Raw genomic sequence first — 24,640 nt, forward strand, 5'->3', positions numbered from 1 at the left:
TGAACAAGGGGCTCTCCTATGGTCTTGAATACAATTCACAAACCTTCCTTAGAGGTGTCTTGTCCAACCCACACTTGAATAAAGATCATCTCTGCAGCTCACGTCATGAAGACCTCCAGTGAAGGAGAATCTTCTCTGAGGCAGCCCATCTCTGCTACCAGACCTAAAGGAGTATCTTGGTAGCATCCTCTTCCATTGCTCCCAACTCTGCTCCCCCTCTTCTACATGACTACCCTCCTCAAAAGCCCCCACTGCCCGCCTCCTCACTTCCAGGTTTGTTTCTGGGGAACAGATAGGAGAGAGGAATCTGACCTTCTGAGAAGTGGAGGGACTTTGGCTATGGATGTTTTTGAGCCCCCTGAGCTGAAGGAAATGAGATAACCTGGCTTCCAAACCTCACAGGATGGGGCCGACATTTGAGCTGATGGTCACAGGGTATTTAAGACTGTGTGTGCCTTCCCCTGAAAATTATTTGAATCTAATTTATGAGGACAGTTCCTAGTTCCTAGAGAGGTCGAGTATTGACAGAGCTCCTACTAGGTCATCAAGAACAGGTACCAAGATGGTTCTCTGCATGGTCTGCTGGGCTAGAAGGGAGATCTTTCAGTCAGAAGGGATCCCCAAAGGAGCAGATCCAAAGTGGTTCTGGGCAAGGCCATGTTGGGCTCTAGTAGACGTTGTAGAACTTGAAGGCAGAAAACAGGTAAGGACCCCACAGCCAGGGATCGCATTAGGTTAGAAAACCTAGTTAGACTTCCTTCCCTCCAACCCTCACCAAAGGCTGAACTTACCGGAGAAAACGAGCTCCCTCCGAAAAAGGTCACCTGGTGCCAGGTAGCCACGAAAACCCACTTTGCTGAGAAGTTGGGGAGCTCTGGGAAGTATCTCCTGATGTCTTCCGAGGCTCTGTGCAGGGTAGCCTGTTCCTTACTCTCCCGGTAATAGACCTCTCCTGCACGGCGGTTATCGACATCAGCCCAGAAAGCAGCCACCACACAGCGGTCTTTAGAGATGGGGAAAGCAACTGGTGTGAACTGGGAGACTTCCTTTAGGAAGGAGATAATTCCATTGTTGTTCACCTGTTTGAGAAGAGAATGAAGGCAAAAGGTCTGACAAGGCACGGGGATCCTGCCGTGGAGACTACAACCAGCGATGTCCCGTCCTAGAAACCGGATCTCAGAGGTGGGAAGGACCTTAGTGGTTAGTGACCCCAGTCATCCACCAATACGGGTGCTGTGAAGATATCAGGAAAGCACACGACTTCACAAGGGGTGACCCACCGTCACCTGGCCTTCTGCAGGGACACAGTACTTGTACTGCTTCCTAATGAGCCTTTTGTGTCTCTGCCCGTAGTGCCTCCTTAAACCTCCCCCACTATCTCAGCCCAGAACTTTGTCTCCTACTTGAAGCTGCTGATCACAAACTCTTCTTCTTATCTGCCAGGCCCCTGACATCATCCTCCATTCTCTCCTCTTTTGCTTCAGGCTCTGATGTTTTACTGCCAGAGTAAGTCCCTATGCGTGTATGCTTGATCCTGTGCCCTCCCTTCTTCTCCAACAGATTGCCCCTTCTAATCCCCTCTCTCTCTCTGCCCTTTCTCTGTTCCTCTCTCTCCCTCTCTTCCACGTGTCCCCTGTTCTTAAAAAAAAACCCTCACTAGGCACGGTCATCCCTGCTAGCTGTCCCCTTAGATCGCTCCTCATCTTCTCAGCTAACCTCCTTGAAACAGCCATCTCTCCCCAGTGCCTTCACTTTCTCTTGCTCCCTTCTAAAGTCTCCAACCTCATCATGGAACTGAAGCTGCTCTTCCAGTGATTTCTTGCCACATGTAACGGGCTTCCCTAATCTTTATCCTCCTGGACCTCTGGACAGCATCTGACAGTTGGCTCCACCCTCTTGGATCTTCTCCCCTCTTCTCTCTTGTGGAAAAGCTTCCCCTTGACTACCCTCCTACTTGGGAGACTGACTGTTGCTTCTCAACCTCCTTGCTGATTTGTCATCCACGTCAGAGCCACTGAGGCTGTGCGCCAAGACTTTGACCTGGGAAGCCATCTCTTGGCTCTGTGCTCTCCAACCTCACCAGCCATGGAGCCAATGGTTCCATGATCATCTCGATGCACATGACTGTTCCTTTCTGAGCTCCAGTCTCAGGTCCCAAGCTGCCAATGGGTGACATTCCAAGTTGGATGTCCTGGGATCTCAACATGTCCAAACCAGAACGTGCTATCTCCCAGACCCTCACTCCTTCCAAACTTCTCACTCGCCATTGAGGGCACCGCCATCCTTGCTGCTCCTCCAGTTCATACCCAAGCCACACTCACTCCACAGCATGTTTTGCATCTGACCCCTTGTCTCTGCTCATACAACACTCTCTCTAACTCAGGCCCTCATCACCTCTAGCCTGGACTATGGGAACAACCTCCACAGCTCTCTCCGGATTCTGACCCATCCTCCATTAAGCTGATCTTCCCCAAGCAGTTCTGACCCATTTGATAAACTAAAGGGACTTTCTACTACCTCCAGGATCAAACCAAATCTGCTCTATTTGGCACTCAAGTCTCTTCATGCCAGGCATCGTGCTAAGTGCTGAGAACATGAAGAAAGGCAAAAAAATATTTCCTGACCTCAGAGAGACTGGGTTTTAATAGGGGAAAAAATGCACCCAAAGCTACATACAGTGTAAATGGGAGAAAATCTCAGAGGGGAGATACCAATGGGGGTGGGTAGGAAAGGTGGCCTGTGGGATCCACACCATCTTGAAGGAAGCAGGCGAGCTGGAGCCTTGTGAGGGGATTGGCAAGAGGGCCAGGGCTGCCAGATCATAGAGGATGTGGAGGGTAGTGCCAAGGCTGGAAGGAGAAGGGGGCAGGTGGTGAGGGGCTTTAAAAGCCACGCAAAGGCTAGACTTTGTTTTGTAGTGGGGTGGCTGGTCAGACTTGGACTTTGGGAAAAGCAGTTTGACAGAAATTCAGAAACTTGATTGGAGTCATGGAGACCAATGGGAGGTTAGCAAACCAGTCAAGGCAATAGGTAATGAAGGTTTTAGCTAGGTTGGTGGCCAGGTAAGTGGAGGGATGGGTCATTGTGGATTTAAGAGATGATAGAATCATCAAGACTTGGCAGGGTGTGTTGGGTGAGAGAGAAGGAAGAGCTAAGGATGACTCTGAGATTGGGCACTCAGGAACAGGGCAGTTTGTGAGAGGTGTGGATTTAACCAGAAGTAGAATGAGGTTGGAATGGCAAGAAGACATCCAGGTGGGGATGCCTCTATTCCAGTCTGCCCCTCCCCTTCCCCTGCCACAGTGTCCAGGCTGCTTCCAGGAAAAGACTGCCTGGAGATGTGCCCGAGCAATGGGGGAGGAGGGACAGGAAGGTGCCAAGATCAGGATACAATCCTCATCCTTCATAAGCTCTTGAATGTTTCCTACCTCTCCCCTCCTCGTTACATATTGCGGGTTTCCTTCATTGATCGAACAGATGGGAAGCCAAAGGGCTCCGAGCAGAACCTGCCCTGGTACCTGGGCTGGGCTCCTTTAGATGGTCCGTTCATACAGCGGGTTTGCCCCTTCTCATAAATATTTAAGAGTTTTTTCTTCCTGGCCTTTGAAGTGACAACACGCCCTCTTAGGTGTGGCTAGGACACCAGACTTAGAGAGGAGGCCCCGCCCCTCCCACTCTTCCCTCCCTGCCTCTCTGCCCCATCCCCATCCTCTGAAGCTGGTCCCCTCCCGGGTTGTTCCTGTGTCAGTGTCTGCCTCATGTTTGCAGGGAACAAGGTGTGGGCTGGAGAACTGTAGCCTGGGGGTCTAGGGAGGAAGGTGGAACAGACCAAGCTCTGTTCTCCTGCCAGAGATGGGCCAAAGGAAAGAGAAACAGCTGAGAAAACGAGGGCAAGCTGCAGAGGCTTAAGCAAACAGTGCCCAGCTCACTGGGGCCAGCTCCCTCCTCACCTGGGAGGGGATGCGGGCGTGCCATTGGAAACCTGGTCTTATTTCCTTGCTTTCAATAGCCAGGAACAAAAGAGGCTGTTTTCCTCTTTTCGGTTACATGTGATGCTTAGGGCCTGCCCTGGGGTCTGGGGTCCCCCACCTGGGCTGGGCTCAGAGGCCCAAGGTTGGTCCCAGACCGTCTCTTTTGTAGGAATGCCCCTCTCTCTAGGTGACAGTATCTCTGAATCTCAAAGCCTGTGACACCCTTCCAAGCCGCCTTTACCTAAGGAAACTGGCTACTGCTTCTCATTCTGCTTCAGGACTGCCCTCATTAGGACATTTATTTTTAGCCAGCCGAATTTTGCCTCTTGGCAGCCAGGGGGTGCCACAGGGCACAGAGCTCAGGACCTGGAGTCAGAAGACCTGAGTTCAAATTCCAACTCAGATACTTGTGTGTGACCCTAGGCAAGTCACTTAATCTCTGCCTCAGTTTCCTCATCTCTAAACTGGGGGATAATAAGAGCACTGACCTACCAGGAGGAGCCTATGAGCTAATATGGGCAAAGGGCCTGTAAACCTTGAAGCTCTTGTTATTACTACTAGAACATCAAAGTTGATGGGGTCTTGGTGCCCAAGGCCTTCCATCTCCTTTTTGTAAGCTCCATCAAGACTGGTGCCCCCTTCCTCTCATAACCCTTCAGATGGCTTCCAAGTCAATTCAGTTGAATCCAGTCCACTTGGGCAACCTGTCACCTTCCCATGTACTCAGTGCTGTGGTAGATACAGAGATGACTAAGACACAGGCCCTCAAGTACACAGCTGGCAGGTGAGATGATGGGTGAAGAGGAAGCATTTATTAGGCACCTGCTGACTGCCGGGCAGTGAGGAAACAACACCCCTTCCTGCAAGGACTCTCCGCTCTATCAGGAAAGGTGCAGGAGGAGCAGTAATGGCAGTCCCAGCGCTGGACAGGGCTGGAACCAGTCCTGAGCACGACCATTATCACCCTCTTGGGCTATTGATAGGCACCTGTCCATCTGCCTTCAACCTGGGAGGCTGTCCCTCCACCTTCCTCCGAGGCCCCTTCGGAGCCTACTCTCTGCTTGCTGTCTCCCGGAGGGTCCTGAACCAGGTCCGCTCGGATCTGCTGCTCCCTCTCCAACAGCTGGCTCGTTCTTTGGACAAAGAGCAGGGGGCTTTGCTCCTATTCTGTCCTTTATGGGGCTGATTGAGAGCCACTCGGACCGGTCAGTGGGCCTTGCTCCCTGGCCCACCTGCACTCCCAGGCCTGGTTCCCACTTTGTCCTGGAGGCAGCCACAAAAAAGACCCCCATGAGCCACGAGGCTGGTCATCCGCTTAGATCTTGAAGGAGGGAGGTTGCTGAGATGGAAAACTATGGCAGATCCTCGGGGACCACGTGTTGTCTGTCAAGTAGCAGATAGGGGCGGGGAAGGACTTTGTAGGTGTATGGGGGCGTTTTTACTTTGGGGGGAGAGTGGCTGCATCAGCCATTTGTGGCTCACGGGGCTGTATGGGTGCGGGGCGCTATGCCAGGCCCTGGGGATACAGACAGAAGTAAAGCTAGCCCAGCCCTCACGGGGACTGCAGGCCACGCCCGGATGGGCCGAGCGCAGACAAGGTAGCGTTGAGATAGATCATTGAGCGCGGCGTTTAGAAGGGGGTCTAGGGACCGACCGGCTTTGAAGGACGTGAGGAATTCTAAGAGGCAGAGGGGAGGAGGGTGTGGACTCAGACATGTGCCCCACGCCCGAGCAAAGGCATGGGGGAAGAGATGGAGCGTTGTGTGTGTGTGTGTGTGGGGGGGGGGGACCTCAGGGCAGGAAGGGGAGTGACGCGGCTAAAGAGATGCGAAGGTCGGTCTGCTGGAGCCAGGGGCGGAAAGGCCTCAGAGGCCCAACCTGTGATCAGCGTGGGATGGTTTTCAGGTAGAAAGAATAATGGCGGCAGTCAGATAAAATGGGAACAAATCCACGGCGCTGGGCCCAGGGATGACAGGGAGCTGACCCGCTGCTTCTGTCCTCGCCATTCACAGGGGACCCGGAGCGGGAGAGCAGGTGGGAGCGAGAGGGGGCAGCCAGGGCGGTGAGGGCGGGGGTGGGGTGGGGGCGGGGCTTCTTCCCGCACCCCACCGCTGGCTGAAAGCCCCTGCAGGCTTTTCCAGGATGGACCCTCCCTGAAGAACGGCCACACACACTCTACTGAGGGCCTTCTTCGGCTTTGGCCACTCGAGACCCCCTTACACCAGAGAAATGTTTCTGTCACCCCGGGTATATATGTACATAAAATAGGTAGACTTGATAAATTCTTCACGACCCCCACATTCAGTTACGAGACCCCAAGTGCTACCTACTCCCACCTAAATTAACTTACAGATTTAAATGTTATGCCAGTCATTTGCCGTTTGATAGAGCTAGACTAAAAAAATCACACAATTCATTTGGAAGAACAGAGAGTCAGGGCAGCTGGGTGGTGCAGTAGGTAGATCACCCGTCCTAGAGTCAGGAGGACCGGAGTTCAAATTCGGCCTCAGACACTTATAGTTGTGTGACCCTGTGTGCCTCAGTTTCCTCATCTATAAAAGGGGTACAATAGCAGCACCTACCTCCCAGGGTTGCTTAGCACAGTGCAGGGTACATATAGGTGCTGTATAAATGTTATCATCCTCATCTTGTTGTTGTTTTTATTTGACAAGGCCGGGCTGTCCTGTAGCTGAGGCCAGTGGCCTCTCATAGGCCTGGAGGCGGGCTGGGGAGACTGTTGGTCAGCAAGCATTTATTAAGCGCTTATTGTATATCAGACATTGTGTTGTGTTGATTATACAAAAAAAAGACCAAAACTAGTGCTTGCCCCAAGGAGGGCAGATGCCCCTCCAAGAGACCACATGCCAGTAGCTGGATGGATGCAGACAGACACAGAGCCGATGGAAGGTGGTCTCAGAGGGGGGCACATGGAAGCACTTCCTTCTCAGCTCCTGCGGGCTGGGAAATCACTCCCACCCCAGGGAATCATCAGCACAGCTTCCTCTGGGCCCCACCTGGGACGCCAGCCTCCTTCCAGAGGAGGAGGACCCTCAGCTCCAAGTAAAACAGTTGCCCCCCCCATTCCCTCTGATCATTGTCCACAAAACCCCTGCCTGACTCACTGGATGCTCACGCTCCCTCACGCTGAGCCCAGGCCCCCAATCCCAGGCAGGACAGCCTGGCCACCCGCTGCTCTGCTAAGCCCCATCACCAGCTTAACGAGCTGTGCTGGCTTCCTCAACGTGCCAGGTCATTAAGACCCAAGCAGGCGCTCACAGGCCGGCTGTGTCCTCGGCAAGTGGCCTGGCTCCACCGGCGCCTCAGACCCAAACCCTGCCCTTTGTTCCCTTTCGTAATGAGGGGCAGGCGAGGCCCCCTCCCAAGAGCTGAGCAGCCTCTATGCTGAGCCTGAGACGCAAGGTGGGAGGCTCCTGGCTGACATGCGGCCATCCTCCTGGGCCCAGGGGCTCATTAGTCCTGCTAATGAGGACCCAGGATGTTCTGGGCTCCAGGAGGCTGTCTTGCCAGGGTGCGAGGAATGAGTCTTCGATGAGCCCTTCACCTCCCCCCCCCCCCCATCCCCAATTACCGAGGCTTGGCAAGTCATTTTGGCTCAGGAAGCAGGAGCAAGGAAAGTAAGAACATTTCCGAAGCATTAGCTTCGAGGGACCTTTCTGAGGATCTTGACCCTGTCCCATCCTGAGGTTTGGGTAGAGGGAGTACTGGGGCTGCCAAAGAACATCAGGCTGGCCTGACTAACTTAGGATCAGAGAGCTGGAAGGGGACCTTAGAGATCAAAGGATTATAGGCTGTGAGAGCTGGAAGGGACCCCAGAGGCCATCTGGTCCAACCTCAGCATCTCTGACACGTGGTCATCCAACCTTTGATGCCTGTGGTGAGGGGGAGCCCACCCCTCCCTTTGAGATAGCTCACTTCCTCCTCCTGAGATGGCCCACCTTCCTCCTGAGATAGCCCACTCCCTTTCCTGAGATAGCCCACCCTCTTCTGAGATAGTCTAGTCCCCTTTGAGGCAACTTTAATTGTGAGGGAAATTTTCCTGCCATAAAATCTAATCCCTCATCCACGTGATAGCCCTGAAAATATCTGAAGATAGCCCTCTGGCCACCCCTAAACCTTCTCTTCTCCAGGGTAAACATTCACAGTTTCTTAAAGGGATCACCCTGGTACTCCTTCTCTGGACACTCTCCAGCATGTCAATATCCTTCCTGAATGGCCACACTCAGAACTGGACACAGTATTCTCTCTTTGGTCTGACCTCATCTAGTAAGTGCCTCCCTGCTGTGTTCACGGCACTGGGAGAGGAGCTAGAGATACAAAACTAGCATGAGCCTCAACGGACTCAAAATCTTGGGCTTAGAATCCTGGGGCCGAAAGGACCTTGGGGGATCCCAGAGAGGCCTCCAAGGCCATCAAGTCCGCCCCCTCATCTGGCAACTTGGAATGGAAACCCAGAGAGGGCAAAGGGCTCGTCCAGAACACGTCAGAACCAGGTGTCCGGGGCTTGTCCCATATTCCGATTGTGGTCCTTGTCACTTCACATTCCGGGTGCTTCCTCAAGCCAAGCCAAGTCCATTTATTAAGTGCCTGCTGCATGCTGGGAGCTGGGCTAAGTGCTGGGGATACAAAGCAAAATGAAAACCAGGGGCTCAGTGTCGAATGGGGGAGAACACCTGCCAGCCACTGCATAAAAACACGAGATGCCCAGAGTACAGTAGAGATGATAAGACGGCTGGCCAACATGGCTGAAGAAAGCTCGCTAACCATGCAGGATGAAACCTGGAGAAGGGGCTCAGTGCTAACTGCTCCTTTAAGAGCAGAAGGCTCTGCCGAGGGATGGAGCAGCTCTGAACAACTCTGAGCTGTTCTGGTCCTGGGAGGGACTCCTTGGAGAACAGCACCTCTTGCATGCACAGCCCTTTGGCGCTGGGCTCGAGGTTTCCTTCTGAGACCATTGCATTTCCTAGCCTCTGCCCTCATTCCCGCAGCGTCCCTGCTGATCACTGGTCAGCCTGGCCCTGCCCTGTGCTTGTCTTCCATACTGAGAATGTGGAGCCCTGAAAGCGGCTTCTCCCCAACCCCAGAGTAGACTTGGTCCAGTGACATCTGAAAGAGGCCAGAAACCATGAAAGACAATTCAGTCCAATGAAGCAAATATTTAGTAAACACCTACTGTGTGCCAGGTTCTGTGGTGGGAGCTCAGGACACTGTCAACAGAAACGAAGCAGCGTCTGCCCTCTGTGAGCTTACATTTCCTGGTGGGGAGACAACACCTGCTCAAATATTCTAGGGGTTCTGTGAGCACAGAAGTGGGTGCCTCCAATGGTGTAGACTGCCTCCCATCCACACCTGTCTATCCCAGTACATCACTTTCTGTGTGGCCTTGAGCAAGCAATTTAACCTCATTGGGCCTCAGTTTCCTCTTTTGTAAAATGAGAGGGCTGGACTAGATAAGTCTGAGTTTTCTCCCTGCTCTTAATGGAGGATTCTGTGAAGGGGGTGGGGAGGGAGGAAATCTCGGAAGGCTTTATGGAGGAGGTGGTACCCTGAGACTTGAAAGATACAAAGGGGTTGAGAGGTCCGACCGAGGAAGGCCACATTCCAGTGCCCGGAGGGACGCCGTCAGGTTCTTGCCGTCACCTGCCCTCAGGAAGAGGCAGTGGCCCAGAAAAACCTCTCCCTGGCCGTGCACACAAACCCCCACTCACTGGTCTGGTATGAGAGAAGCCACAAACTCTCGGGAGTGGGAGCCAGCAGCGAAAGCCACAAGCAAGGCATTCCTGAGAAAGCAGGTCCCGGCCCCAAGGGCAGCAGGTTCAGTCGGCTCAGATGCAGGTGCTCGCTCTGGCCCCTTCTGCGGAGGCTTCTGGGGTACTTGGCATCGGGCTGGGGGAAGGGAAGTAGAGAGAGGGGTGGGGAAGTCTGGTTCCCTCCCTTTGAACGAGAGAAACCGTCTAACAGTATTTCTTGGGCGTGTGCGAGCTGTTGGTCAATTGAATGGGAACTGTTCCCTTGGCTCGGGTTATGTGACCACAAATCACAGGACAATTTTGCAGCTTGGTAAATAAAATGGGTGGGAACGCTAGAAAAGCAAAAACGAGGGTTTGAGGCTTGGGGCCAAGGGCGATGGGAGGGAGACCCGGTGGGGACGGTGCCTCCCCCAGGCCCGCCGCCCGCCCGCCCCCGGCAGTGCCACGGGCCGGGTCCCAGGAGGGAAGGAGCAGGGGTGCCCATGATGAGGGCTTTCAGGACTCGGGAGCACTGTGGGGACTTTTCCTGAAGGCTTGTCTTGGACCTTGGCTGGGACGAGAGAAGGAACTAGAAGGAGAAACGCTACTTTTGTGGTATTTCCGACTTAGGCGCAACCAGGAAGGACGGGAAACGTCGGCTGGTGAGAGCCGCCGCCGGGGCTGGGTGCAGGTAGCCGGCGTCCAGATGTGTGGACAGCTGCCCCATGGATGAGAAAAAGGCAGCCGAGAGCCCCGCTCTGGAGTCTGGAGAGCCGGCTCCAGGCTCTGGCCGCTCACCTGCCCCTTCGCAGCCAGGCGAGTTCCTTCCCCGGCCTCAGTTACCTTCTCTGCAAAGTCAGAGGATTGGACCCAGTGACCTCTAGGCTACTTTCCAGCTTCGCTATTCCCTGAATTTCCCTCCAACACCTGAGGGGAGACCTAGGGCGCTGCACCAAGGCAGAGACTTCCGTGCAATTCAGTGAACACCATCTCTTGAATACCTACTATGTGCCAGACTGTACCACGTGCTGGGGAGCTGCTCTCACTCTACTGGGAGAATTCTGCTTTTTTCTGGAAGCTTAGTGTGATGAAGGGACAGAAGCCCCAGCTCTGCCCACATACTGGCCACAGGACCCTGGGCAAGTCCCTGTACTCCTTTCTCACGGTTCAGGGCAGCTCTCCAAGACCCCAATGTGCAGAGGAGTTGTCAACCTGCATGGGGAGAGGGACTTTCTTTCTCCGGGAAGCTGCTACCTAAATCAGTGAAATCTTAGGTTCCCTGCCTGTCCCCCATCCTGGGGGCGGCCAGGCATGGTCCTGACATTTGCCTTAGAATCGGGTAAGTGGGTATTTGTCTCAGTAGCACAGTATGAGAAGAGACCACACAGGCAGAGGGAATTAGTGAAGTGTGAGGTGGAGAGAGTGCTGGTCTTGGGGGTCCTGAGTTCTACTCCTGTTTTAAACATCTACTAGCTGTGGGCCCCTGAGAAAGTCACTTAACCTCTCTCAGCCTCAGTTCCCTCATCTGTAAAATAAGGTGGCTGAACCTGATGGCCTTGGGACCCCTTTGTGCTCCAAATCTCCAATCTATGAAGCTGACGTTTCTATAGCATTTTCCAAATACCATGTGGGCCTCAGTTTGCAGGCATCTTCTCCAAGGTCAGAGAGGCAGCCTGAGTGCAAGGTCACACAGCAGGCCAAGGCCACAGGAGGGATTCGAACCCAGCTCCCTCCTGACTTCACGGCCAGCATTCTCTCTACCTTGCCTCCTGCCTCTGAAGTAGAACCACAAGGCAGGGTTGGTTCTGGGGAAACCTCCTCATCCCTGCCCCTGCCCCAGCCCCCAGAGGAGGAGAGGAGAGGGTTTTCCAAGAGTCCATGTGGACTAAGCCCACCCCAGTGCTTCGCACACAGAAGGTGCTTAATGAAGTTCAGACACATAGTAGGTGCTTGTTTTGTCCTTTGGTTTTGAAGAGGACCAGTGATATCATGGATGATGTCATCATATTTTTACTCAGGCACAAACTAGATTTAAATGAGGCAGAGCTGCACAAAGTTGTCAGCCTCATGAAAAGTGGGGATAATAAGAGCACCTGCCTCCCAGGGCTGTTGTAAGGTTGCAGTGAGATAACATCTATAAAGGACTTAGCACAGTGTCTGACATACAGTAGATGCTTAATAAATGCTTATTCCCTTCTTTTTCACACCTACATTTCTTCACTGTCATATTCCCCACTTCCTGCGTACTTCCTTGCTTATCACAGCCTACAGTCAGCTAATGCACTCCATTTGCAACACTAGGTTATAAAGGCAAGTGGTAAGTGTAGACAGGGGTTTAGCTGGAATGAGTCAGCTCTGATCTTTCAGATAGTCAGTCACCTAACCAAATGGGCCTGGGAGGTAGATGGCTCATGAACATTTTGATAGCGTGTGTCTGGAGCAGGACTAATGAAGAAGGCAAAGAGCCTTCTGAGGGACTACCTCCTATACACCCTTTTGTCCATGAACAGGTTTGTTAAGGGCCTCCATGCCCCAAGTGGCTTCATTTCCTAGTGTATGCTTTCCCCTAAACTCCCCTTCCCAAGAACCATGGGTTAGCCCTGGTTTGCTCATTGCCAAGCAAAATATAATTATGGAGTAAATTTTCACTGCGGTGTTCGGGGAATTTCCAGTCACATTAATGGAAATTGAAGACCAAATCTCTCCCCCCACAAACTGCAAACGTGCCTGATGCTAATGGGATCTGAAGGCCAGCTCCCTGTCAAACTTCCTCGGGATGGAGGTGGATTGGCAGCCTGGGTGTGAGCCCATCCTGCCACAAGCGCAGCCTGGTCCTGCTTGTGCTTGCAGCAAATGGGCTGGATCCATTTCTCCAAGAATCTTGTATTATAGCGAGCCAGCCCTTTGGAAGAGTTCTCTTCAAAGAGAGGAGGCTGGGAGCTTGCTGAGGACAGCAGCTCGGACGGGGCATTTTCTCACCATCACGTTGATCCCTCCCAACATAACAATGGGAAATAGGCAATTCCCTTAATCTTGATACTTTCCTTTCCTTTAAATCTGCTCCCTAAACACCCTGTTGGAAGAATGTCAGGCCTCAGCATCTCTGTGACATTCCCGTTCCATTCCATTCTACAAATGTTTACTAAACATCTGCCATGAGCAAAGCACAGGATGAAATCCTGGAGACAAGAAAGTTCCGCCTTCCTCTCAGGAGCTTATAACCAAACACTGAATTGTAATACAAGGTATAAGACATAAAATGCCTTGAATCGGATAAGAAAGGTTCTAGTGCCTTGGATATAGAACAATAGATTCAGAAATGGGAAGAGCAAGATGGAATCCTGCGGGGGGGGGGCTGAAGGCCAAGCTAGAGGTGTGAGAGGAGACCATGGTGGAGGGAGAAAGTGTGCAAAGGTAAGAAGGGGCTGAATCTGGCGGGGAAGATTTCTAATCCAGCATAAATGGGTGGCTCCAACCCACAGTAGTCGGAACCAATCAATTCATTCCCAAGTGATGAGCTAAAACAAAGCCCTAAAGACAGGTTTATCAAATGGATCACCTTCTAGGTCAGGTTCTCAGCTGAGAGAGCAATTGGGAGCTGGGGATGAGATGTTTGAAGTATCCATTGGGACAGAAAGAGTGCTAGAAATGGGGGTGGGGGGTGTGGGAAGGATCGCTGAGCAGCATTAAAGGTCTAGTCCATGGAGCAGTGTTTCATGAACCAAGTCAGAATTATTTCATGACCTCTTCCAGGACTTCTGCAAGGCTCAGGAGTAGAAGCAGAGAAGGCAGATAGATGGTGGAGGTGGCTGAGGGTTGGGTATTAGTGAGGGCGGGAAGAGAGGAAGGACAAGGGGGAAGGGACTCAAAGGTGAAGAACAGTGCCTTGTAGAAGCAAGAACAAGGGGGGTGGATTAGGAGACAGGGGAGGAAGTCCCACCTTGCTGATTGATTCTTCTCTGCCTCCTGGGTTACCAAGAGAAACCTCAAATGCTTTCTTTGTTTTTGTTTTTTTGGCGGGGTAACGGGGTTTAAGTGACTTGCCCAGCGTCATACAGCTAGTAAGTGTCAAGTGTCTGAGGACGGATTTGAACTCAGGTCCTCCTGACTCCAGGGCTGGTGCTTTATCCACCTCGACACCTAGCTGCCCCCAATGCTTTCTTCTTTGTAAAGAAAGCCACAGAAGCCGCCGTTTGGCCTGAGTTCATGCTTTGAAACCCAGATCTAGATACTGTTCCAAATGTCTGCTTCCTAACTCCCCTCTCCTTCTCACCTCCTACGTTACTGACAGGAGCAACTGAAGCCTCTTCTCCACCTGAAAATGCCTGCACCTTCGCTTCCCTTCTGCCAGAGCGACCATCCGTCCTCGCTCCTTGACTAGCCCCTGGGAGGGGGCTTTTGCTTCTATATTCACCTGCTTTCCATAGGACTAGACTCCATCAGTCATTGCCCATATTATTACCAGATACTTTCCTTGTGCCCACAAGTAGATTTCGTTTTCTCTTACTGTAAAAAACAACCCTTATCCCCCCCAACAGCTACTTCTTCAGTCGCTCTCCTATATCCCTCCTTCTTATAATCACCCAACTTGAAGCAAGAATTCACCGGCTTGCTGCCTCCTCTTTAGTCTCTTACACTCTGGTTTCTGCCCCCAATACTTCACTTCTGTTCCTTGGGGAGAAGCTGCAAAGATTCTAATCTGGACTCGATGCCAGGAAGAGCAACAGTCAGGGATGTTGAAAAGTGGGCTGGGCTCTCTCAGAGGCATTGGGTTTCCCTAGCTCGAAGTTTGCAAGGAGAGGCTGGAAGACTGTTTGGGGGTGGGGTGGGCTGGGGAGGCGATGCTTGTTCAGGGTCAGGCTGGACTTGGTGGTTCTCCAGGTCTTTTCTGGTCCTCTGATTTAGAGATACTTCGATTCCACAAGCATTTAATAATCCCCTCTTAGGCGCTAGGCCCTGGGGATAAGAGATTAAAAACACTTGACCTATACTTCTTCTTTAAAGACATCAATCGTCATATTCAGTAGGTCTTTCTTAGCCTTTATTTCCTTTGAGCCCTGTAGAATTGGATGCACTGCTAAGCCCCCTCCTCTTCCTTCTGAATTTTTCAGCCAATCAACGAGCATTTATTAAGACTTAGTATGGGCCAGGAGTTTACACTCTGTCATAGCTCTTGAATCTCCTTTCTTAATTTAGGCGATACTATACTCTGAGGAAATGGGAGTGGCTGAGAGCTTGGGAGGAGGTTCTTGGTAGACTATTGTTTGTATATTGGTATCTTTTATAGGACCCCGGGTGATAGATACACATATTATACTTGTTGAGGAGAAGGTGATGAATAAAGTGGGGACCACTTAGGGTACACAAGAACTGCCATGGCAAAGCAAAGCTAGTTAATCACTCTACCTTAATTATTGGCTGCTGTTCTTACACTTACCAATGGGCTAAGCTCAGGGAATTGGAAACTAGGTGGAGCCTAGTTGTATCCTGTTGTATCACAGAGTGGGTCAAGGTTGTGTCCTATTAGAGAGGTCCACCATTTTGGCAGAGGAGATCACCATGGAACAGATGCCTGGGGAAGGCTTTTGGGATCTTGGTTAGGTAGAAGCAGATGATCACCTTGTGTGTGAGAGGGTAGATTTATGAAGTGTGACAACTGTTGGGCAATAATGCAATAGCTTTCAGCATCATGTTTTTCCCCCCCCCCCAGCTCAGGTTTGAGTATGTTCTAAACTCCTACTCTCCTTTTAAAATAAAGTTCTCAACACTCATTGATTTTTACTTATCTCATGAAAGAAGTAAATCATCATCTTTACATAAGAATCTTGGGGTGCTGGCTGGCTGGCTGCTGACATCAGTGGCTCTCGGTCTCCCCAATTTGTCACTGAAGGTTCACTGTTTCCCGGTGGCAGTGAGCTGACTCTGTATAAAGTGACACCTCAAAAGAGCAAATGATTCCGAATCCATCAGAGGAATGTCAGAGCATCTCATATGCCCTGATCTTGACAATTCATCTGCTGGTCATTTTAGGTGCGGGGCTGCTTAGTTTCTGGGTAAGAGCCACGTTCAAGGGCTTCCCACAAGCATAGGTCAACTCTGCCCGATAGCGTCATGAATTTATTATGTGAAAACACCAGAACAAGCAAAGTTCTGCTCTTTGTAATTCTGAACTTGCAAGTTTCATGGTCAGCCTTTAATCCTCCAAACTTGACATGAGCTGAACCTTGGACAGGCCATTTCAGGCCAGAGAAAAAGAGAAAGCTCTCGGGGTGTGGGGGGGGGACTGGCAAGAGACCCAAGAGTTTTCTTTAGAATTCCTGCAAAATTGTGGGCAGCTCGGGCACCAGAGGAAGCGAAGAGCCCTGAACAAAAACCTGCCGAGTTTGGAGTATGTAGGTCCCAAGCATGTCATGTAATGAGATCCTTCACCACATCTGCTTACCCTGAGACCGAGACATCTGATCAGCTTGAGGGCTTATTGAAAACACACTTCTCACCAGCCCCATCCATCATTGTTCAGAGACCCCAAAGGTAATGCGATTGCAGATGGAAACCACAACCTTGCAGCAGGCCGTGTTGTGGGCTTAGCCAATCTGTCCCAGCAGACTGAGGTCACCATGGCTAGGTTTTCTCAGAGTTTCAGGATCCCCTTGTATGTGGAGTCCACAAAGCGGGACAGGAAAGGCACTGCTGAGTCACCTCATCACACGCACCTGGGTAATGATCCTCTCAACCTTGACTCCAAGAACTCTGGTGGGGCAGGACCCGACCTCACTTTGTGCTGGCTCCAACTGGAACCGAGTTTTTTCCTTCCAAAGAGCCTGAATCTTTCTCCCCTTATTTCCTCCCTCTGCTCCCAGTTCTGGGCCCAAGCACAATAAGCCTGGTTCTACCCTGCCCCAAGATAGCTCTTCCTATACCCGAGTCTTCTTTCTTTTTTTCTTTCCCCACCAATTCCCATTGCAGGGACACCCTCGAGCTGGTCCCGTCCTTCATGAAATATGCCATCCAGAACTGGAGACAGTCGGTGTGGCCTGACCGAGGCAGAGGAGAGGAGTGCCATCTTCTCCCATGTCCTCTGTGAACGAGGTCTACACTGGACTTTTTGGCTGCCATGTTACCGTGGAGTGATAGTGACTTCTCATTCCAATAAAATCCCCAACACCTTTTTTAGGGAGAGCACAGTGTGGCACAGTGGGTAGTGTGCTAGGCCTGTAGTCAGGAAGATCTGGGTTCAGACTCTGCTTCTGCTACCGACCGGATACGTGGCCTTCACTGAATTCACTTCACCTCTCAAAGCCTCCATTTCTCCTGAGATGGATTCCACGGACACTCTAGAATGAGGGTGTCTTCATAGCCACGGGCTCCTGAGGACAGTGTTCACTGATATCCTCAGTTTGTGGAAATCTGACAACTTGAATTTGATGTTAAGTCCCTCCCCCTGCATACTTCTGTCCCCTACTTTACTTACCTCTTTCCCACCATACTCAATTCATGCAGTGTTTGAGCACTAAATGAAAAGACTTTTTGAAAGAGAAAAATAGGATAAAGAGAAAAGATCTCAGGGGTGAAACTTCAGGAAGAAAGACTGAAACCAGTGGGTGCGAAGCGGGCCAAGGTGGCCACGACTCGGTTCATTTTTCTGAATTTCTTTCTTGCACAAACATTAAATTTCAGAGAAGTTGCCCCAAACCCAGGGTACACTGAGCGAGCTTCACAGAGGACCATGCCAAGACTGGCTCCTCAGCAGGTGAGGAATGGAAGTGTGGTACAGGGACAACAGGAGGTCCAGAGTCAGATGGTTCTGGGTTCGAATCTCACTTGGTTGACTGGTCAGGGAATGCATTTCCTTGTCTGTGAAAGTTGGGGTTGGATTAGATGTTCTTCAAGGTCCCCTCCCTGCTCCAGTCTTTGCAGATAAGGAAGTTGAATGCCAGAGGGCTTTTCTCCGAATGTTTGGTTCAGGAAGCTGATGACCCCTTTCTTGGTGCTCACCTCCCACCTGGGAAGCCTGAGCCAAGCCTTCCTTGGCGCAGCCTCAGGGGCTTTCGAAGGCTCTTCTAGCTCCGTGGTCTTGGGTCTCTTTCTAGGGACCAGACCTAGAAGGGCACATGCTTTCATTCATTCCTTTCTCTTCGCTGCCAAAAATAAAATAATAAAAATTCCCCGTTCCCCAAGGCATTTGAAGAATTTGGTTTTAAAAAATGTATGACCTGCTGTCTTGTTTCTTTTTCAGGGAAGGGAGGGCCTGGGGAGATTTCAGGGTAATTAAGATTCCTCCTTACGCTACCTTTGGGGCTTGGGGACTGTTGGGTAGCTTGGGAAGTGATGATGGGTAAAGTGTAGGGAGGAAAGGCGGGCCAACGGCTCGGATTCCCTTCTACCATGGGCTGTAAGCCCCAGAAACCCACAGATAGCATCGTTAGGGATAAGTGGGACAACCAGCAGCAACTCTGAGAAGAGCATTGGACAAGAAGAGTCCAAGAGGACTTAGGACTCAAGAAAGAGCCTTCGGGGCTCAGAGGCGTCCCACCAACTAAAAATCATGATGGTAAATTTTGTCCTTCTTTAGAGTCCTCTGGCCTTGTTGGACTTTGGAGATTCACTGGGGCCATGCTGAATCGAAGGCTCTCTAAAAGCTAATCAGAGCTGAAATTCTCTTCCATTCCCTCTTGGGAAGGTGTGCCACCTCACCTCTCCTCAGCCCCTTTGTGCCTGCCCCTGACATCTAAGTGAGATGAGGGCTGACTGTCCCTGGAAAAGCTTTGACCAGAAGGCCCTCAACAGACTGATGTGTTTGCATTCTGAGAGACTCCCGCACCTCACTGGGGAGATGGAGACACTGGAATGAGATCAGAGACGGCCCAAGAGAATGGCCAGAGGAATAAAGAGTGGATTCATGAGGGAAGATGAAAGGGATGAAATGTGTCTTGTTTGGCTGAGTGACAAGTTCAGGGGTGCGGACACAGGGTTGGAGGCTGGGGTTTCCAAAAAGTGAGTATGTTTTAGGGGCAGGCACAGGACAAAGCGGGGAGGCACCAGAGACAGAGAAGCACAGGGAGACCCAGGGAGATGGGAGAGTAACAGAGACAGAGATGGAGACGGACTGAGACAGAGGCCGAAAGATGGAGAGAAACAGAGAGACAGGGACAGAGAGATGGAAAGAGACAGAGAGACAGGGACAGAGAGATGGAGAGAGACAGGGACAGAGATAGAGAGAGAGACAGAGACAGGCAGAGAGATGGAGAGAGACAGGGACAGAGATAGAGAGACAGAGAGACAGGGACAGAGAAATGGAGAGAGACAGGGACAGAGATAGAGAGAGACAGAGACAGGCAGAGAGATGGAGAGAGACAGAGATAGAGATAGAGACAGAGAGACAGGGACAGAGAAATGGAGAGAGACAGGGACAGAGATAGAGACAGAGACAGAAGCAGAGAGATGGAGAGATACAGAGAGACAGGGACAGAGAGATGGAGAGAGAGATGGAAGACCTGGGTTCAAGGCCTGCCTCTGACTTAGAAGTGGGTTGTGAGGGGGCAGCTAGGTGGCGCAGTGGATAAAGTACTGGTCGTGGATTCAGCAGGACCTGAGTTCAAATCTGGCCTCAGACACTTGACCCTAACTAGCTGTGTGACCCTGGGCAAGTCACTTAACCCTCATTGCCCCCCAAAACCCCACAAACCCCCCAAAACCCCCCAAACAGAAGCAGGTTGTGAGACTCCACGCCTTGTTTGTGTTATGGTGCTATCCACCACATGGCTGGACAGTGTTGCCAAAAACCAGGCTTGGTTTTCCTCCTAAAGCCTGAGGAAGTGAAGCAGGCTGTGAATGAGGTGAGCATTTCTCTTCAGGTAACAGAGGCCTGTGGGGAAATGGGACAAAGGTAGGGGAGGAAGAGCTAGGTCTCCTGTCATGGTGACCTTTGAGGTTGAGATGACTCAGATAAAGGGCAAGGACCCTGTCCTGTCTGATTCTGGGGCTTCCTAGAGTCACATAAGGAAATGGGAAGTGACATAGAAAAAGAAATTTAGTCACTGAGTTGTTCCCATTCAGTATAACAAACATTTATTAAGCACCTACTATATACAGAGGTTAGGTCAGGTGCATCATTTTATGCATCCAGGACCGGTGACTTAAGCCTTTATTGCATGTCAGGTGCTATGCTCTGTGCTGTGGCTACAAAGCCAAAGGAGAAACATTTCCTGCCCTCAGGGAGCTTATCTTCTAATCAGGGAGCCGTGTGCATATAGATCAAAGACTTATGGATCACACGCACCTAACTTTGGAGGGGATGTCCTTGGCAGCCGGTGGGGGCAGGGGGAGGGAAGGGAGACTCATTCCTAGATGAAGCTGGCTTTGATCCCATCAGATGTTGGGGTGGCCTCCTTCCTCAAATGATCGTGTGCTGACCTGTTTCATGTTGTATCCCTCACACAGACTGCGGAGACTGATTTCATTTTGTCTTTGAACCCTCAGTGCCTGGCTCTGTGTCCTGCACGTTCTAAGGGGAGGGGAGAGGCAGACTTATTCTACCCACTGGCCTGCAACTCAGAGGCCTAGAGAATTGGCTGGAGTGGGGAGATGTTAGTTGACTTGCCCAGGGTCACCGAGTCAGCTTGTGGCAAGGTCAGTCTTGAACCGAGTGATTCCTGACTCTGGGGGTGGCTGTCTATGCACTGAGGAACATCTCTCATGACACCAAGCATCTTGAGCTCATCTCTAACTTAAACTCTTGACCCCTAAATGTCTCGTCCTCATGGTCTGGGCCTCCCCTCCTTCCTAGGTTTGTGGCTCTTGGCTTACTGGCCCTGGGTTGCTCTCAGCCCCATCCTCATCCTCTCCTGCTCCCCAGCTCACTTCATTCTCCCAGGAACAGGAATCTGGGGGCACAGAGTGACCACAGCAGCTTAACTCTGGCTGAGCTCCCTAATCTCCCTGAGCACACTGGCTCCATTGTATCCGTGTGTGTGTGTGTGTGTGTGTGTGTGTGTGTGTGTTTAATTTCTTGTTCTACCTACAGACCTTGCTCAGAGAGCCATCTCCCACCTCCTGATTTCAGAAGGTGATGCCAAGAATCTGTTCTCCCTTCTTGGCCTGTTGGGATGAGTCAGAGGAGGGAGTCTTGTTAGTGTCTGCTGGCTGGACCCTGGCAAGGGGGCCCAGGCAGGAGAAAAATCATCAGGAGGGGCATAGCCTGAAGCTGAAAGGGTCAGTGAGTCACTGGGGTAGGCGGCCCACTGCTTCCTATACCTTCAGAGGCAGCACAGATGCCATGATCGGTCTGTGGTCCAGCCTGTACCTTTCTGGAAGCAGAAGAGTGCTGATGACAGAGTGTTGAGCTTGTGTCCTGGCTCCGATGATGACTAGTTATGGGATCAGAGAGATAGATTTGATAGAGGACAGACAGACAGACAGATATCTATCATAGAGAAGAAAGAAGGATGGATGGATGGATGGATGGGAGGATAGACTAGATAGAAGGATAGACAGGCAGACAGACAGAAAGTTTAGCCAGAAGGATTGACAGACAGATGGAGAGGTAGGTAGGGAAGAGATATAGGGAGAGAGCATTGATTAAGCCTGTCTGATGAACACAGCACTGTGCTAAGCAATACACCAAAGAGAAACCGAGTCAGTCCCTCTAAAGGAGTTTGCGTTCTCCTGGAGGAAGACAACACATCAAGAGGGAGGGGGGAAAGCAGGGTGGCAAAGCTCAGCCTCAGTTTCCTCATCTGGCTGGACTCCGTGGCCTCTGAAAACCCTTCCAGCCCTAGACCTGTGAGCCTGTGAGCTCATCTTGTCTGCAAGAATAACATGGACGCTTGATCAGATGTTTTGTTCTGTTGTAGACAAACTCTCCAGCCTGACCCTTCTTTCCCCTCCAATCTCCCCTCCCCCCTAAATAGCCTGCTCATTTCTGACCATCCACCTCACTGCTCTGTGCCCAGCAGTCACCAGAGTCAGTGAGAATCCAAGAGAATCCAAGTCCTGCCTGCAAAGATTGTTGGGGGGTTTTCTTAGCAAGCAATAGATTGGGTTTTGCATAGGCAATAATAGGCACGTAATAAATGTTTATTGATTGACTGATTGATGAAACATCATGTCCATGATAAACTAGGAGAAAAAAATCCTGCTTCAGGAAAAAAAAAAGCTCTGGCTTTCTACTCTGCAACCACAAAAACAGACCCCAGGCTTCCAGACCCCAAACCTGGTCAGGTTTGATGGCCACATCTCATTTTTGTCCAGTCTCTCTCAGTGCCTAGCACAGTGTCTTGGACTATATACAGTAGGTGGTCAGTAAATCACCGAATTTCAGGAGTAGAAGGGAACACAGTGGTTTTCCAGCCAAAAAAAAATTTTTGCAAATGGCCACTTAGGCTTTGCCGAGGATTTCTAGCGATCGAGAGTCCTCCTTCCTCACCCTTCTCCCCCCTCCACCCCAAGCCAAATGGCTCGAACAACTCCAATTATCAAGGAGTTTTTCCTGCCCTCAAAAACTAAACTGTTCTCAGGGAAAAGTCAGTAGGCTATTGCTGAGTATTTGTTAGTGGATGACATGTGTAACAAAGGGTTTCTTTTTGCATCTCCAGACGCTGGGGAGTCATGGAGTTGGATGGGGTCTTTCTGTAAACCTAAAGTGGCGTATTTGGAAATATGAACGTTAGACATTTAACAGAGATGCTCCAAAGCTGTAGAGTGAATTCGGAATCTCAAGGGCTACAATCTTCTTATCCAGAATTGGGCACTAGGTGATAAGCTGACTTGTCCAGAATCAAAGGACATGGGCTTTAGCTCTTCATTCTTTCTGGTGGTGGAAGGCTTTCTTTCTAGAAAAATGTTGGCATAAGAGGCTTAACCCTTAGTCTCCCAAAGAGCACTCAGAGCAAATTCTCCCTCTTAGGAACTATAGATTGAAGTCCTTAGATCTTGGGAAGAAAAATATGTTGGAGAGAAAATCCATGGAAAGTAGAAGAGATGTGATCCCTTTCTTGGACAAGAAGGAAACTCTTGTCCTTTCTGCCCAAGCATCCAAAGCATCTATAACGTCATAGGGAAAGATGCCAAGCCCCTATCATTTAGGTAGGAGTGCTAGCCTTCTTCCTGAGCAGAACTTGGAGAATTTGAGCACTTATAGTCCATAGAATCACAGAAAGGAGGCATTGGAAGGGACCTAGTGGCCATTTAAATCACCCATACCTGACAAAGAATGCCCTCTATACCCACCAAGTGGGCACCCAGCTTTTGTTAAAGCCCTATTGGGAGAGGGCCCAGCACCTTCTGAGGCAGTCCCTTCTCTGGGAGGGCGGCTCCAACCCTTGGAAAATTCATCCTGAGATCACTAAATCTGCCACCTATAATTTCCACCCATTGCTCCTGCTTCTGCCCTCTGGAGCCAAGCAGGTGTCCCCAGCTCTTACCTTGTTGTGGTCATTTAACAAAAACTTGGTGCATTGAATTGTCCTGATAAATGACAGTCTTTTTGTACATTTGAAGTAGAATTGCATCTGACTCTAGGGCCACTGTCTGGGAAGAGACATTGCTCATGGAGGTGGCAGGGGTAGGTGTCTGCCCATGGCTGGTAGGTCTGTTTCTAAAGTTCCCAGCTATTTAAAGAGCATCAATGAATCCCTTTAACCCGGGTGATCCAGGAGGTTTGACAGGGTAGTGTGAGAACTGGACCCTGGGTGTTTGTGACAAAGTGGAGAGAAGTTTTTGAGTGATTAGTTACCATGACTTTGTGTAAGTGGAGAGAGCGTATATTTCAGCTCAGCACATCAGACAATACCGTCAGGGCAGCTGGAAAGCCCCAGGGAAAGGGCCTGTGCCTGGGTTTTTGGGAGCATAAAAAGGGTCGGGGCGGGGGGGGGGGAGGAGGCTTACTGTCTTTAGTAAACAGGACATTTTGCCATTAAACAAATCCAGGATATTGGACAATCTTGTCAAAGGTCCAGACATTTTTCTGGAACTGAACTTTCTGTATTTCAGGGACACCACCTGTTGCAACATTTTTTGGACCTCTTGGAAAAGGCATTTCCTTCTAAAATTCACAGGATTTTATGATCCTAGATCTAGAGTTGAAAGGACCTTCGAGGGGATTGAGTCAACCCCCTCTCATCTATGGGGACCTGAGGCCCAGAGGGATGAAGGGGGTTGGCCAATGTCACCCAGTAAATGTGGCCTTGATGCCTTGTTAGGGGAGAACACCTCTAGTCTGTTGAATCAAGCAATCAATCAAAGGAGTTAAACTAAGCCTTATTAATCAAATTGGGCAGTAGAGTTCTGTAAGTCCTAGATGAAAGGAAAGACACTGCACAGGAAGTGTCTTGGGATTGGATGAAGGGATTCAGTCATGCATGCTCAGTCGGGGATAAAATATGGACAAAATAGTTAGCCAGTGAAGAACCAAGCATTTGAGTGGTGGGTCAGCCAAGTGAATGCCTGAGAGAGAACTGCTTGGGGGTGGTGGTGGAGGTGGGGAGTTGAAGAAAGCCTCTATCTCTTGTTCCCCTTTGACTACAGGAAAACCTATTAACTTTGAAAAGTCTGAAAGATCGGGTCTTCCCACTGGCATCTCAGGTGTGAGCACATCAGTGGCTGAAGGAAGCATCTGCAATGAGAGCCCCAGGAGGACACACGGATCCCAGCAGAGAGTGGGACCATGCCCATTTCTGTTGAGGGCTGCCATCTTCCCCACCTGTCTTCTTGATCTTGGAGCTATCTTTGACTCTCTTCTCCAGTCCCCTTCTCTCCTTTCTGTATCCCATCAATGACCAAGTCTTGTTGATCTCCCATGGTGCCCCGGGGGCCACTCTTCGCTCCAGGCCTGGGATCCTTTGACCCTCCTTTTTGTTCACACATCGCTACCACATCCAGACCCTCGGCTCTCCAGCTTCCTTCCATCTGCCCCACGAAGTCGCT

At 50.8% G+C, this 24,640-nt stretch overlaps 1 protein-coding gene across 1 annotated transcript in view; it reads right to left on the reverse strand.

Moving 5' to 3' along the window:
• SNED1 (sushi, nidogen and EGF like domains 1) overlaps positions 1-24,640 on the reverse strand; it is an 85,694-nt gene that overhangs the window by 52,602 nt on the left and 8,452 nt on the right. Inside the window, exon 2 of the mRNA XM_043993646.1 lies at positions 792-1,079. Coding sequence (XP_043849581.1) covers positions 792-1,079 — 288 coding nt within the window. The remainder of the gene's footprint in view (positions 1-791; positions 1,080-24,640) is intronic.

This window comes from Dromiciops gliroides, chromosome 3 (assembly GCF_019393635.1).
Source record: "Dromiciops gliroides isolate mDroGli1 chromosome 3, mDroGli1.pri, whole genome shotgun sequence".
NCBI classification, from domain to species: domain Eukaryota; kingdom Metazoa; phylum Chordata; class Mammalia; order Microbiotheria; family Microbiotheriidae; genus Dromiciops; species Dromiciops gliroides.